Below are 12,618 nucleotides of genomic sequence, written 5' to 3'. Positions count from 1 at the left end.
AAGAAATTAAAGTAGAAAAGAAAACAGGATACAGTTATACACAGAAGGCCCTAAATAAATGCTATCACCATTATTTCATGTCCTTATTAAACAGTCACTTAACTTCTAGCAAAGAAAATATTTAAATGCCTTTCCCTTTTTTGTAAAGTTATGAACAAACCTACATTTTAATATGGAATGCACTCATTTTAACTTTTATTTATAAATTTCAATTTCATTTCTTGTGGGTGGCATTTGCTAAATCTTACTTAAACTAGTCAAGAGCTGGCTGCATGAATGGATGGGTTACAGAAATCCTGCTTTCTGATATTTATCTTAAAACTCCATACTCAAAATAAAGGCAAAACTCCCAACCGAACCACACCCTGTTTAATAAAGCTTTATGCAGTCATATTTGGCATCAGTAAAACATCAATGTTGGCTCCTTCTCATCAGAGCCAACTGAGTTTTCATTCAACAGGAAAACAAAATAAGGCTATGAGTAAGAGAGCCCTTACCCCCCATGAATAAGAGAGCACTAAGCATCACCATACCCTCCTTTACGGCAGCAGAGCTCGTTAACAGATAAATTACATATATACGTATGAAATTTTCTATTTCAACAGGTCAAAAATTTGGCCACAAAAATCATAAAACTTCCCCCATTCATCTGGATGAAATGATTTTTGAGTGCATGACAGGGAAAAAGAGTATCTCATACAAGTGTACTTTTCAAGATCTATCCCTGAAAAGACATAGGATCAATTCCTGCAAGCGTTCTAATAAGCACAGTGCAAGCACAGGTATGCGCATGATTTCAGTGCTGTGGATAATAGCCAGGTTCCAGTAGAGGACAGAAAAGGTGCTCTCAGAATCTGCCCAGCAATCTACAAGCAAAACTCATTTCTGGACCACCATCATAGTGCATGTTACAGAATCGTCTGTAATTTTTTTTTCAAAGCTATTCTTCCTACTTTATAATAAATCACTTCCTTGAAAGTAGGAGGCTCTAATTTATCTATGCATCTGCCACATCACCAGCACTTAAGAAAAGCTTTTGACTTTTTAAAATTTTTTTTGAAGATTTTATTTATTTATTTGAGACAGAGAGCATGAAGGAAAGGGGGGAGAAACTGAGGGAGAGGGAGAACCAGGCTCCCCGCTGAGCAGCAAGACTGATACAGGGCTCAATGCCAGGACCCTGAGATCATGATCTGAGGTGAAGGTAGATGCTTACCCAAATGAGTCACCCAGGTGCCCCAAGAAAATTTTTTTAAACTGACAGGTAAGTAGCAAGTAAACTGGATAGTTACAGGTCTCAATCTTAAAATAGCCATGTATAAACAGGCCATTTCCACTCTCACCAATCCCTTTAGAATGCAGAAATCATCCTCTATTAAACATCCAATTATTTAAATTACCCTTAAAATAATTTATATAACATATTTCTTCTTAATCTTGGATTTCAGATACTTTCTTTACCTGGGCACTGTAAGACAGAGAGCGGGCTGAGATGTTACCAGTGGACGTGGACTTCAGCAAAGACAGAAAAGGGATACAGTAGGAGAGTTCTGAATGAAAACTGCACTCCACTGGCAGCACAAAGCTCATCTTCCTTGGATAAGACGAGGAATAAGGCTGCTACTTTTCATCAGAGCATTTGCACATTGAAAGCACGAAATGATAGTAATTAGATGTAGTAAATGGCTGTTCACCAGGTTTTCCTAAGCTTACTTTCATGTGCAGTCTTGCACATTGGTGAAATGCCACAGAAATGGTAGGATAATATAAAAGGAATGTGTAAGCATTGTCAATTTACAAATGCTGTGTTAATGGGGGGATAAAAGCTGAGGAATAAAAGTGCTTTGTCCAAAGTGTCAACATGATATTTAAGTTACTTTTTAAGGAGTATTACAGAAAGTTCAGGAACTTTCTGTAAAAAATGGAAAATGGAAAGATGGAAAAAGTAAACTACCTTAGACAAATGTTAAGTCCTAAGAGGGGGTTGTATAGAAGAAAAATTAAATATTTGTAGAGAATAGGGTATAGGATAATTTTTTAAAAGGATATTTGAGAATATTAAGGAATATAAAAACAACACATATTACAGAAAACAGATGTGTATTTGGAGGGTAAATTTTATGTCATACGTATTTTTCTGCCACAATAGTGGAATAGCCTGTTAATGAAATGCTTTCTAAAAATTAAGTAAACATTACTTTAAGTTTATCTAAGAATTAATGTCTACAACAGCTTAGTTAGGATAAGGGAAGCCACAGCACTGAGAAAATTTTGCAATATAAGCAACACTGTCTGATAATCTGATACTATAGGTTATATCACCAATATAAATTAATTTAGAAAGTCACTTCTAAATCTCCGAGCCTCAGTTTCTTCTTCTATGTAACAATGCCCACTATAAGTACTTTCAAAAAATTTCTGAATGTGGATAGTAGACAACAGAAAAATCTGAAAGCATCATAAAAGTACAAAATGATGGCACTGGAATTAAAAACAATTAATAAAACACTCTCTAATAAAATAAGAAATATAATAGTTAAAATCTGTTTTCAAAAGGACTTTTTTTTTCCCCACTTCCTCAAAGAACCAGTCATTAACTTAAATGCAAGATCTCAATAGAAGAAAAGGAAGTAGAGTACCAAATAGGGGACTTGCAACATTTCCTGACAATGGTGATGAGTTGGGGAAGATACAAGGGGTTAGTTGAGGCTAACAAGAGATTTCACTGCTTAGCAGCAAAAATCTGAAGCTAAACAACTTAGTTTCATATGCCTGCAGCCTTCTCCTGGACTCCATCTCCCTCCAAAAAGTTTACCCAAGAACAATATCAGGATCCTCATCCTCACCATTCTTCTCAAATGACTTGAGGCCTTTCCATTATATGATTTATACATTACAGTTTACATACCTGAGCACACTATTAATTAAAACTATGCCAATAAATTCTAAAAGATAAAGGGCAGAGTGTGTGCTGGGAAAGGGAGGAGGAGGAGTAGAAGAAAGAGATAGAGGGAGTGGCGAGAAAGTGAGGGGGGGCAGAGGATGGAGAAGAGAAAGAGGGAAGAAAGGTAGAGAAGAGGTGGGGAGAGGAAAACACGGAGAGATGGGGAGGGAGAGGGAAGAGGAAGTGAGAGAAGCAAGAGGATGAGAGAAACCAGCCAGGAGGATGCCCTTGGGATGCACTTCCTATCCAAAATGTACTTTAAGGGCAGCTGCTTCAGGGTTTGTGACCTTCAGTACCAAGGAGAGGCAACCAGCCAAACAATGACAAGTACATTTTTTAAACCCTCCAAATGAACTAACTTATTTGGCTGCTTTCAGCACTGACCTCTCCAAGATAAAGCATGTTTAATATAGTTGGCTGACTCTGGGCTGACCAATGAATGAGGCTTGAACAAAAGCAACTTTATAAAAATTATCATCTGCATATATAGAAAAATCTGTATAAAATAGCATGAATATTTTTTCAGAGCTGTAATTCCAGTCTCAGATTTACTTTTCATTTAAAAAAAAAAAGCTACAGAGTCAACATTTATATGATGTAAAACAGCACAGTAACTGTAAATTCTATGCACTTTCCATTTTCTCTTATAAGGTCTTATAAATCCCGGGTTTTAATCAAGAGAAATCAACATAGAGTTTGGTTTTTAAATAACAAGGCTGTAGTCTATGTATTATTTATGATAAGAATAAAGAACCGGGGCTCCTGGGTGGCTCAGTGGGTTAAAGCCTCTGCCTTCAGCTCAGGTCATGATCCCAGGGTCCTGGGATCGAGCCCCACATCAGGCTCTCTGCTTGGCAGGGAGCCTGCTTCCCCCTCTCTCTCTGCCTACTTGTGATCTCTGTAAATAAAATCTTTAAAAAAAAAAAAAGAAAAAGAATAAAGAACCAAATAGCCAAATCCACACTAAGTTCACAAAAATGAGCAGGCATCACCTTGTAAAGGGTTATGAAGATGGTTACAATGGTGAGGGGGAGAAATGGCGCAAGAACATTGAAAAGGACATGTGGACTGTGACAGACTGAAAGGGTTTTCATCCAAGTAAAGCAGTCTGGACTTCCACTGCTGAGGAAATTTTAGTAGAATACCAGATCAAAAAGACACTTCAGAAAGATAAACTATTAGGAAAAAGTAAGATCTAAGAGCCAAATGGTGCGCAAAGTGATAAAGATCTGAGTGCCACAGACCACACTTTGGACTGTGCTGAAATAAGGAGGCTGACGTCGAAATGGAAGGCAGAGATGAATGCAAGAAACATTAACAACCAAGAATTTCTAGGACCTTCTGTCTGGTGACTAATCACTGACTAATATTAGGGGAGTACAAGAAGAGAGACAAAGAAAAATAGAAAACGAGAGGGAGGAATATGAAATTATTTCCAGGGCAACAAGAGAAGATGATGGCACCAGTAATAGAAACAAAGGTGCAACTGACCCCATTTGGTGAAAGGGATCATTTTTAGTTGAGGTAAGATGGGCTAGTCAAGGAGAAATGATCCACAAGCTGTTGGAATATGAAGGTGGAGCTCTATTTTTAAGTCCAAGATGCTGCCAGAGCAGCAGTTTTATTTTAAAAGCTTTCCAGGTGCTACAAACAGGAAGTTAGATGGAGAACTACAGAATGTTCTGCAAGACCTATGCTGAGGGCATACTCACCCTTACCTTGTCCTTGGGGTCATAGAAACATGAAGTAACAGTAAATATGCTTCATTAGCATATTTTATATCTATTTAATATCTATTTATTTATCCAAGACAGAATGCAAGTGCACGGAGGGGCAGTGGGAGGTGGAGGTGAGAAGCAGACTCCCCTCCGAGCCAGGAGACTGACTGGGGCCTGGATCTCAGATCTCACCACCCTGAGACCATGACCTGAAATCAAGATGCTGATACTTAACTGACTGAGCCACCCAGGGGCCCCAGGATTCATTAGTGTTAAACAGAGAAAAGGGCAAGAATTCTAATCCAGTGTTGCTCATTATAGCATTATTTAAAAATAAATGCAGATGTAAAATGAGAACTGTATAACTTCTATTTGAAGAATAAGAAATAAAATCATCCAATTACTTTCTTCTCAAAAATTTAAATTTGAATAGGAAAATTAAATGGGATTTGAATTTCATACAATGTCTTTTGATTCCACCTTGCCCTCTTCCCCACACAAATCCACCCTTAACAAATAAAGACTGAAAAGTGGAGGTACCTGCGTGGCTCAGCCAGTTAAGCACCTGCCTTCAGCTCAGGTCACAAAGGATCACAGGCTGCTGGGATCAAGCCCCACATGTTGAGCAGGGAGCATTCTTCTCCTTCTCCCCTGCCACACTCTCTCTCAAGTAAATAAATTTTAAAATCTTAAAAAAAAAAAAAATGACTGAAAACCCTTCTGGCCTCAGTGTCCTCATTCATAAGAATGAGTTTATCCACTTCCCTATTTGCCCTGGTGGCTTATGCTATATAGAGTGAAGTGAGAGATCATATGTACGTAAGTAAACTGCTTTATGATTTATAGACTTACCAACATAAGATCATTATTATAATTAAACCTGGGGTACAATTTTTAATTTTTCCAATTATTCCCCAAAGGATAAATGTGATTTTACTCCATGGCCTATACATGATCCTTAAATTTTATCCAAGTTTGGCAATATAGTCACTGTAAATTAATGCATACAAGAAAAACAATTATAGAATGCTAACTCTTCATTTTTCAGATTTTTTTTTTAAATTTTTATTTATTTGACAGAGAGAGAGAAATCACAAGTAGGCTGAGAGGCAGGCAGAGAGAGAGAGGGGGGAGGAAGCAGGCTCCCTGCGGAGCAGAGAGCCCGACATGGGGCTCGATCCCAGGACCCTGGGATCATGACCTGAGCCGAAGGCAGAGGCTTTAACCCACTGAGCCACCCAGGCACCCCCATTTTTCAGAATTTTGAAAACACAATTCTTGTGACTTTTCACTTTAAACCTAGGACTCATTATTGGGGGGATTTTCTTGAGGGTCCCCTTAATATTTTTCCTTAGTAATTTATTTTTCCTTTTCTTTAATAAACAGAGATTCATTACTTTTCACATAAATACGGAAATAATTCAATACCAATTTTTTATAACAACAAAGTGAAACCTAAGATAATTGCTGTGGGTACTTATTTTTTTTTAAGATTTTATTTTATTTTTATTTATGTTAGAGAGAGACAGAGGGAGCACTCGAGCGGGCAGGGAGTAGGGCCAGGGAAAGAGGGGAGAGTAGGAATCCAAGTAGACTCTGGTGCTGAGGAACAGCGCAGTCTGATACAGGACTCAATCTCAGGACCCTGAGGATCACTACAGGAGTAGAAAGCTACAGTTTGGGTGCTCTACGGATTGAGCCACCCAGGAGCCCCTCCCCCACCCACCCACCTCCAACTGCTGTAGGTATTTAGACACGGAAAGAAACCAGAAGGGACAGGAGAAGACTTCATTACTGTTGTTTCCTCATTAATCCAGGCATTCTTCCTTCAGAAGAAAGGAATCTTTAATTAGCAAACATTTTTTTATTATGTGGATATTTTTTCTTTTAGAAGTTTATAATCATACCAAATAACAACAATAAGCACAGCTGCTAATAGAAATGGCATCCTCATATACCTTGGATCCCAGTGCTTGTTAAATTTAAAGGCATCTTTTACAAAATTAAGCATAATTTTACATTAATCTTTGTTAAATCTGAAAAGCTCAGTAACTAGAAATCTGTTTCTATGTATTTGGGGTTTTGTTTTTTGGTTTTATTTTTTAAATTTCAAGATTGATGTCTATTTTTTAAGGTAGGCTACATCTAGACCTCACCTGTCTATCAGTTGTAAAGTCACTGATGAACACTTCAAAATATTACATGAAACCAAACCAAGTTCAATTTTACCTTACCATTCATTGTAGGCTGGCATGAGAAGTCATGTAACTTGTGGGTTCATAATATACTCAATGACTACAATGATTAGTCAAAGATTAGCCATCCAGCTTTTTAATCAAAAATAGTAAACAACTCAAGCCAACCATTCAATATTACTGCATTTTCCATTTTCCAACAACACTTAAAGTTTATCATCTTGTCATTTTCTTTACACTACTAAACTCAGAGGGTTGCCAGAAAATTACTCCCACCTTTTGCAAAACATTCCAACTACGAAGTATTTAAGTGCTAACTCTTCTAATTTTAAAGTATCAACGCTTGACAGGTCTTTTCAAAACTATTAGAATTTCTGCACAAATTAAATCTAAAAGAGCACCACTAAGAACTAAAATCTGTACCATAAGGCACCTGGGTGGCTGAGTGGGTTAAGCTTCTGCCTTTGGCTCAGGTCATGATCTCAGGGTTCTGGGATCGAGTCCCGCATCGGGCTCTCTGCTTGGCAGGGAACTTGTTTCCTTCTCTCTCTCTGCCTGCCTCTCTGCCTACTTGTGATCTCTCTTTGTCAAATAAATAAAATCTTAAATAAAATAAAATAAAATCTGTACCATAAAGGCACACACTTAAAAATACCTGGAAAACAAAAAACCTTTTAAATAAAAGGTAAGACTGGCAAAATGATTAAATTAAATGAGAAGACAGAAAACGTTTTCCAAGTCAACGATTATTTTTTATCATTCTGGAAAATTTGTGCTCAACAAAAAGGACTGAACCTGGAGACAACAAACAAAACTGAGTTCATGACATAAAATGTCTAGCTTCCATTAACTGCTTCCAACCAACTTACTGCTGCAAAGGTTTTCACTACAATGAATGATAATCAACACTGGCACTATTAAGAAGAAATCCTGCTGAATGTTATAACAGTTATAAAATAATATTTAGATCAAACTCAAATTAGGCACGAATGAGTTGGAAAAATGGTCCTATCCGAGTACACCATCAAAATTATCCCCTCTCCCCCCACCTCAAAAGTAATATCTTCATTATAGAAGGGGGGGAAATGTTGCAATTTCTAAGAGCTTGCAAAGAGTCCTAAAGATAATTTTGCTTCTTGAAAACAAGATTTAAACATCATAAGACATCCAGTGAACATTTATTAAATAAGTACTTCTAACGCTAATATGGGGGTGAGGTGGTGACAATGAGGTCATGGTTTGGGGTCAGAGACAACTCTGAATCCAATAATGACATTAACTCTTGTTACAAATCCTGAAGGCCTTTGAAACGCGAAACACTGGCAGTTTGAAAACATAACTGAATTGTTAAATACTGCAGTATTCAAATGACCTGAAGTGAATGAAAACTCAGCAAACACCCTTGTTCTTTCTGAACAATGACCTAAATAATGAATCACTATAAAAAGAACACAGGACACATTCAATGCATCTGTTCACTCTCACATGTGCAAAGGTCTGTCAGTACCGGAGATAAGACACAATGAATTTACTACGACAGTCTGGTCATTTTAGTCATCAGAAAGTCTGTAAAAGGAGTAAATGAGAAACAGGCGGAAAGTGTGGGGGAGGGCTTGCGCAGGGAGAGCGAAAGGGGCTGGTGTTCAAGTCCGTGAAGCGGACCCAGTCCGGGGAAGGCGAACGGGTACCCGAGGGAAAGAAGTTCGGCAATGGGACCATCCGAGTCCCGAGTCCCCCGGACACCAGCAGAGGCTGCGCGGAGTCCGGCGGGACCAGCCTTTGTTGCTTTCCACCTCCCCCGGATTTTAAGCACAAGTCTACCTCAAAGCTGGTCCTCTGGGGAGAGGAGAGGGGGAACTGAGGAGACGGGTGGGTGCCGCGGGGGTTCACGTCCCCCAGATACTTCATCCCCCCACAAGCTAACCCCCCCGGTGGCGGGTGGAGGGTACAGACAGACAGACGCCGGGATCCCTCCCGGAGACTCTCCCTCGGGAAACGCAGGGTGGGTGCGCGCGGTGGGGGAGGGGGCTGATTCCCCTTCCCAGGGCGGCCACTTACGAAGACGCGCTGGGCACGAAGAAATCCACCGCGAAGCCGAAGTAACTTCCCTCGGGGCCGGAGTATTCGGCAGGACTGTCCACGTCGAGGTTGAAGGCGCCGCAAAGAGGCAGCAGGAATCCGGGAAGAAGGAACAGGAGGCGGCGAGGGCGAAGGCGCAGTCGCTGCCGCGGCGGAGAAGGCATCGCCGAAGTGCGCGCGGGGCGCCGAGGCCGGAGCCGCGGCCACCCCTCCCGGAGCGCACGGTGACCGCGGCCCGCCGCCGCCTTCGCACGCCGAAACTTGCCCGTCACTCGCTCGGCGGCGAGTCCCGGACACCGCCGGAGGAAGCAGGAGGGCTGAGCTGCCGAGCTGCCGAGCGGCCGCCCGGGAAGTGGGGCGCAGGGCGCGCGGGGCGGGGACGGCAGCGGCGGCGGCCCCTCGCCTCCCTTCAGCTCGGCCGCCCAGCGCCTCGGTTCGCGCTGGGGACTGCGCGGGTGAGCGCCTCACCCCCAGCTGGAGCGCGGCGGCGGGCGGGGGGAGGAGGCGGGGAAGGGGGAGGGGCCGGCCCCGGAGGCCGGGCCGCCGCGCGCCGGAGGAAGTGGGGGAGGAGAGTCGTCCTGCGACCGGGGAGAGCTGAGCGCACTTCCGTGCGCGTTGTCGCCTCCCGTGCCGGGAGTGAGGTGCCTGCGCCGAAGCCCCGGTCCCTCCGAGTCCCCGGCAGCGCTGGCGCTGTGGAGCGAGGGCCTCAGACCCAGCTCAAAGGGGATGGTGGTGGGCGAAGGGCTGGCGGAGCATCCCAACCCGCCCACGTCCAAGGGCACCCGGCACTCCCCGGTCCCGCCGAGAACTCCGTGCGACTTTTGTTTAGAGCCGAGGAAAGCTTTATTCGCTTCTCTGTTTCTGCTTCTTAAAACCCTGGCAGGCTCTCACAGACGAAACTCTATAATTAACGCTCGTTTTCCTCCCCCCACTCTCCCATACACATTGAACTTAATTATAAACTTCAGAATGCTAGCACAGCCTCTTCCAGGCGAATTGTGTTAAAGCTGACCTGGAAGGACTGGCAAGCCGAAGAATTGGCAGTAACAGTTTTAAATCAAGTAGGACTAGTCGAAACCCTAAGTTTATTAGCTGACGTTGTGAGATTTCAAATAACTCTCATTGAATTAAGACGTTTGAGTACAAGTACTATTTTAGAGTTGGAGGAAGGAATGTGCACATTTGAAGAAAGGCCTCTCTGGACACGTTGCTTTTGGTGTGTTTCGTGGCGTCCAGGTTCCTGACAGTAGGATTGAGAGACGAGGGCAGGAACCCTGATCTTTGTCTTTATAGTCTGTAGTCCTACCACCTTGCCAAGCAGAGAGTGAGCGGTCAATAAAACGTTGAATGGACTTGAAATGATGGGTAAACTCTGGCCAGGGACCTGACTCCTATACTGTGTATCATGTGCTGAAGAATTTGGTGAACAAGACAAGAGAGTATAAATGTATAGACCTTAAAAACATACAAGTACTAGAACAGTAATTTTGGATCATTTTCTTAAAGTAGCTATTAAAACTCAATCACAATGCACATTAATCTCATAGCTTTTAATTAATCCTGTGAAGGAATATGTATGTAAGGAGAAATGAAATGGCTAGTTTGAATTTATAATACTTAATTGGTTTATATATATTGATTCTTAAATTTGTCTAAAAAATATGCAGCAAAACCTTGGCCATGTTTCACAGACCATGGCCCAGCACAGCTGTCTAAAGGAAATTACCATGTGAGACAGATGATCCTAAACAAATACACAAAAATACAAATGTACCTTTCTCCTGTGTTCCAGATGCACCAAAGAGGTAAAAACTCAAAGGGGTTTTTGTTCCCTAAAAGCCTGATAACCATCCTCTTGGAAATCCATCCAGACTGGAAAGGCAGAAGAGTGTGGAGGTTTAAACTTGGCTGCAACGGGTAAATCCTCCCACTCCCCAACTTCTGATCCAGGACAGAGATCCAACAGATCAGGGGAAGGGAGGAAAAACACCAGAAAAAGGAAGAATCCAAAGCAATGGCAACACCTATGCCCACCAAAATTGAGTAAACTCAGGGCGCCTGGGTAGCTCAGTAGGCTAAAGCCTCTGCCTTTGGCTCAGGTCATGATCTCAGGGTCCTGGGATTGAGCCCCACATCGAGCCCCACATCGAGCCCCGCATGGAGCTGCCCTGCACCGCCCCCCCCCCCAAATCAGGCTCTCTGCTCAGCAGGGAGTCTGCTTCCCACCCCTCACTCCCACCCCCCACCCCCCACCTGCCTCTCTGCCTACTTGTGATCTATCAAATTAATAAATAAAATCTTTTTTTTTTAATTGAGTAAACTCGGGACCTCATTTCTATTAGGAGACAATGAATCAGACTAACCCAATACCTTAAGGCACTCTGGGTTATAAATGCAGGCATCTATGAGTGCCTGGGTGGCTCAGTTGGTTGGGTGACCGCTTTCAGCTCAGGTCATGATCCCAGGGTCCTGGGATCAAGCCCTGCGTTGGGTTCCCTGCTCAGCAGGGAGTCTGCTTCTCCCTCTCCCTTTGCCCTATCCTTCCCCTCTAATGCATGGGCAAGTGTGCACGCTCATGCATTCTCTCTCTCTCTCTCTCTCAAATAAATAAATGCAAGCTTTTTTTTTTTTTTTTTTAATCAGAGTGGTCATGCTTGAGCAGTCCCCTACCAAGCACCTTGCAAATTGAGGAATGTATTACAGTACGTATCAGTTCAGCCAGCACTTATTCAGGATCCACAGTGTGCTAAGGTACTACACGCATGGGAGAGGGGGAAGTGTATTTTATTCTATGGAAGAAAATATATGCCTCTCCCCCAGTCCAATGACACTACTCTTTAACTACATTATAATAATTTCCCAACTTAAATGAACGGGATAATAATATATCTACATTAAGTATAATTTCCTTTTACAGAGGAAATAAAATATTAGATAGTAAAAAAGTATTTTGACTTCAAATTTTAGCCTCTACCAATGTTGTCCTTTAATTAGAAGTTTGATTCCACTGGCTTCTGTAAATTCAAAAGCCTGAATGAGTTCAATTCTGGAATTCATTCAGCACTAGTTCTGTAACCCTGGGCACATTCTGTGCCTCAGTTTTCTTATCTGTAAAATGGGAAGGATTATAGTACCTACCCATAGAATTGAATAGTACTTGTTGGCAATACTTCTACTACTATTAGTAGTTTAGTATAGTAGTAATAGTATATTTGTATGACACTAAATTTGTATTATTACACTCTTAGTTCTCCTAATACCTATCCAACAGTTCCTTCAATAACCATAATCAAACTAGGACTACACTTGGCTTTGTCTCTGCCCCACAAAAGCACAGTCCTGTTATTCCAAAATAATGTAAGAGAAATTTCAAATTTTTCTCTCTCAACATCAAGGTGGATTCAGGTCATCACTTAGGATAACCCTCTGCAAACCCCTTTTTGCTAGTCTCAATTACTCTATGGCTTTAATCCACTAAACTCAATCCTCCAGTGTTGCCGTTGGTTTTGTTGCTTTTTTTGTCGGACTCTCTGCTGCTTCTCCTCTCCCAGTTATGATTACTGAGGAAGATTTACTTGGCCCCTCAGGCTTCATCCCCACCCCCACCCCCAGTGCTGCCTTTTCCTATCTGAAAAGATAAGAAATGATTCCCAGCCAGCACAGCACCGGGTGTTCCTTAGGT

General features: G+C 42.0%; 1 protein-coding gene across 1 annotated transcript in view; it reads right to left on the bottom strand.

Moving 5' to 3' along the window:
- The window catches only part of ITGAV (integrin subunit alpha V), a 101,970-nt gene extending 92,568 nt beyond the window's left edge, over positions 1-9,402 (bottom strand). The window contains exon 1 of the mRNA XM_032356170.1: positions 8,916-9,402. Within this exon, the coding sequence (XP_032212061.1) occupies positions 8,916-9,100 (185 nt within the window). The 5' untranslated portion in view covers positions 9,101-9,402. The remainder of the gene's footprint in view (positions 1-8,915) is intronic.
- Between the last annotated feature and the right edge of the window lie 3,216 nt (positions 9,403-12,618).

Source organism: Mustela erminea, chromosome 8, assembly GCF_009829155.1.
Source record: "Mustela erminea isolate mMusErm1 chromosome 8, mMusErm1.Pri, whole genome shotgun sequence".
NCBI lineage: Eukaryota > Metazoa > Chordata > Mammalia > Carnivora > Mustelidae > Mustela > Mustela erminea.
This window is presented reverse-complemented; position numbering and strand designations above follow the sequence as displayed.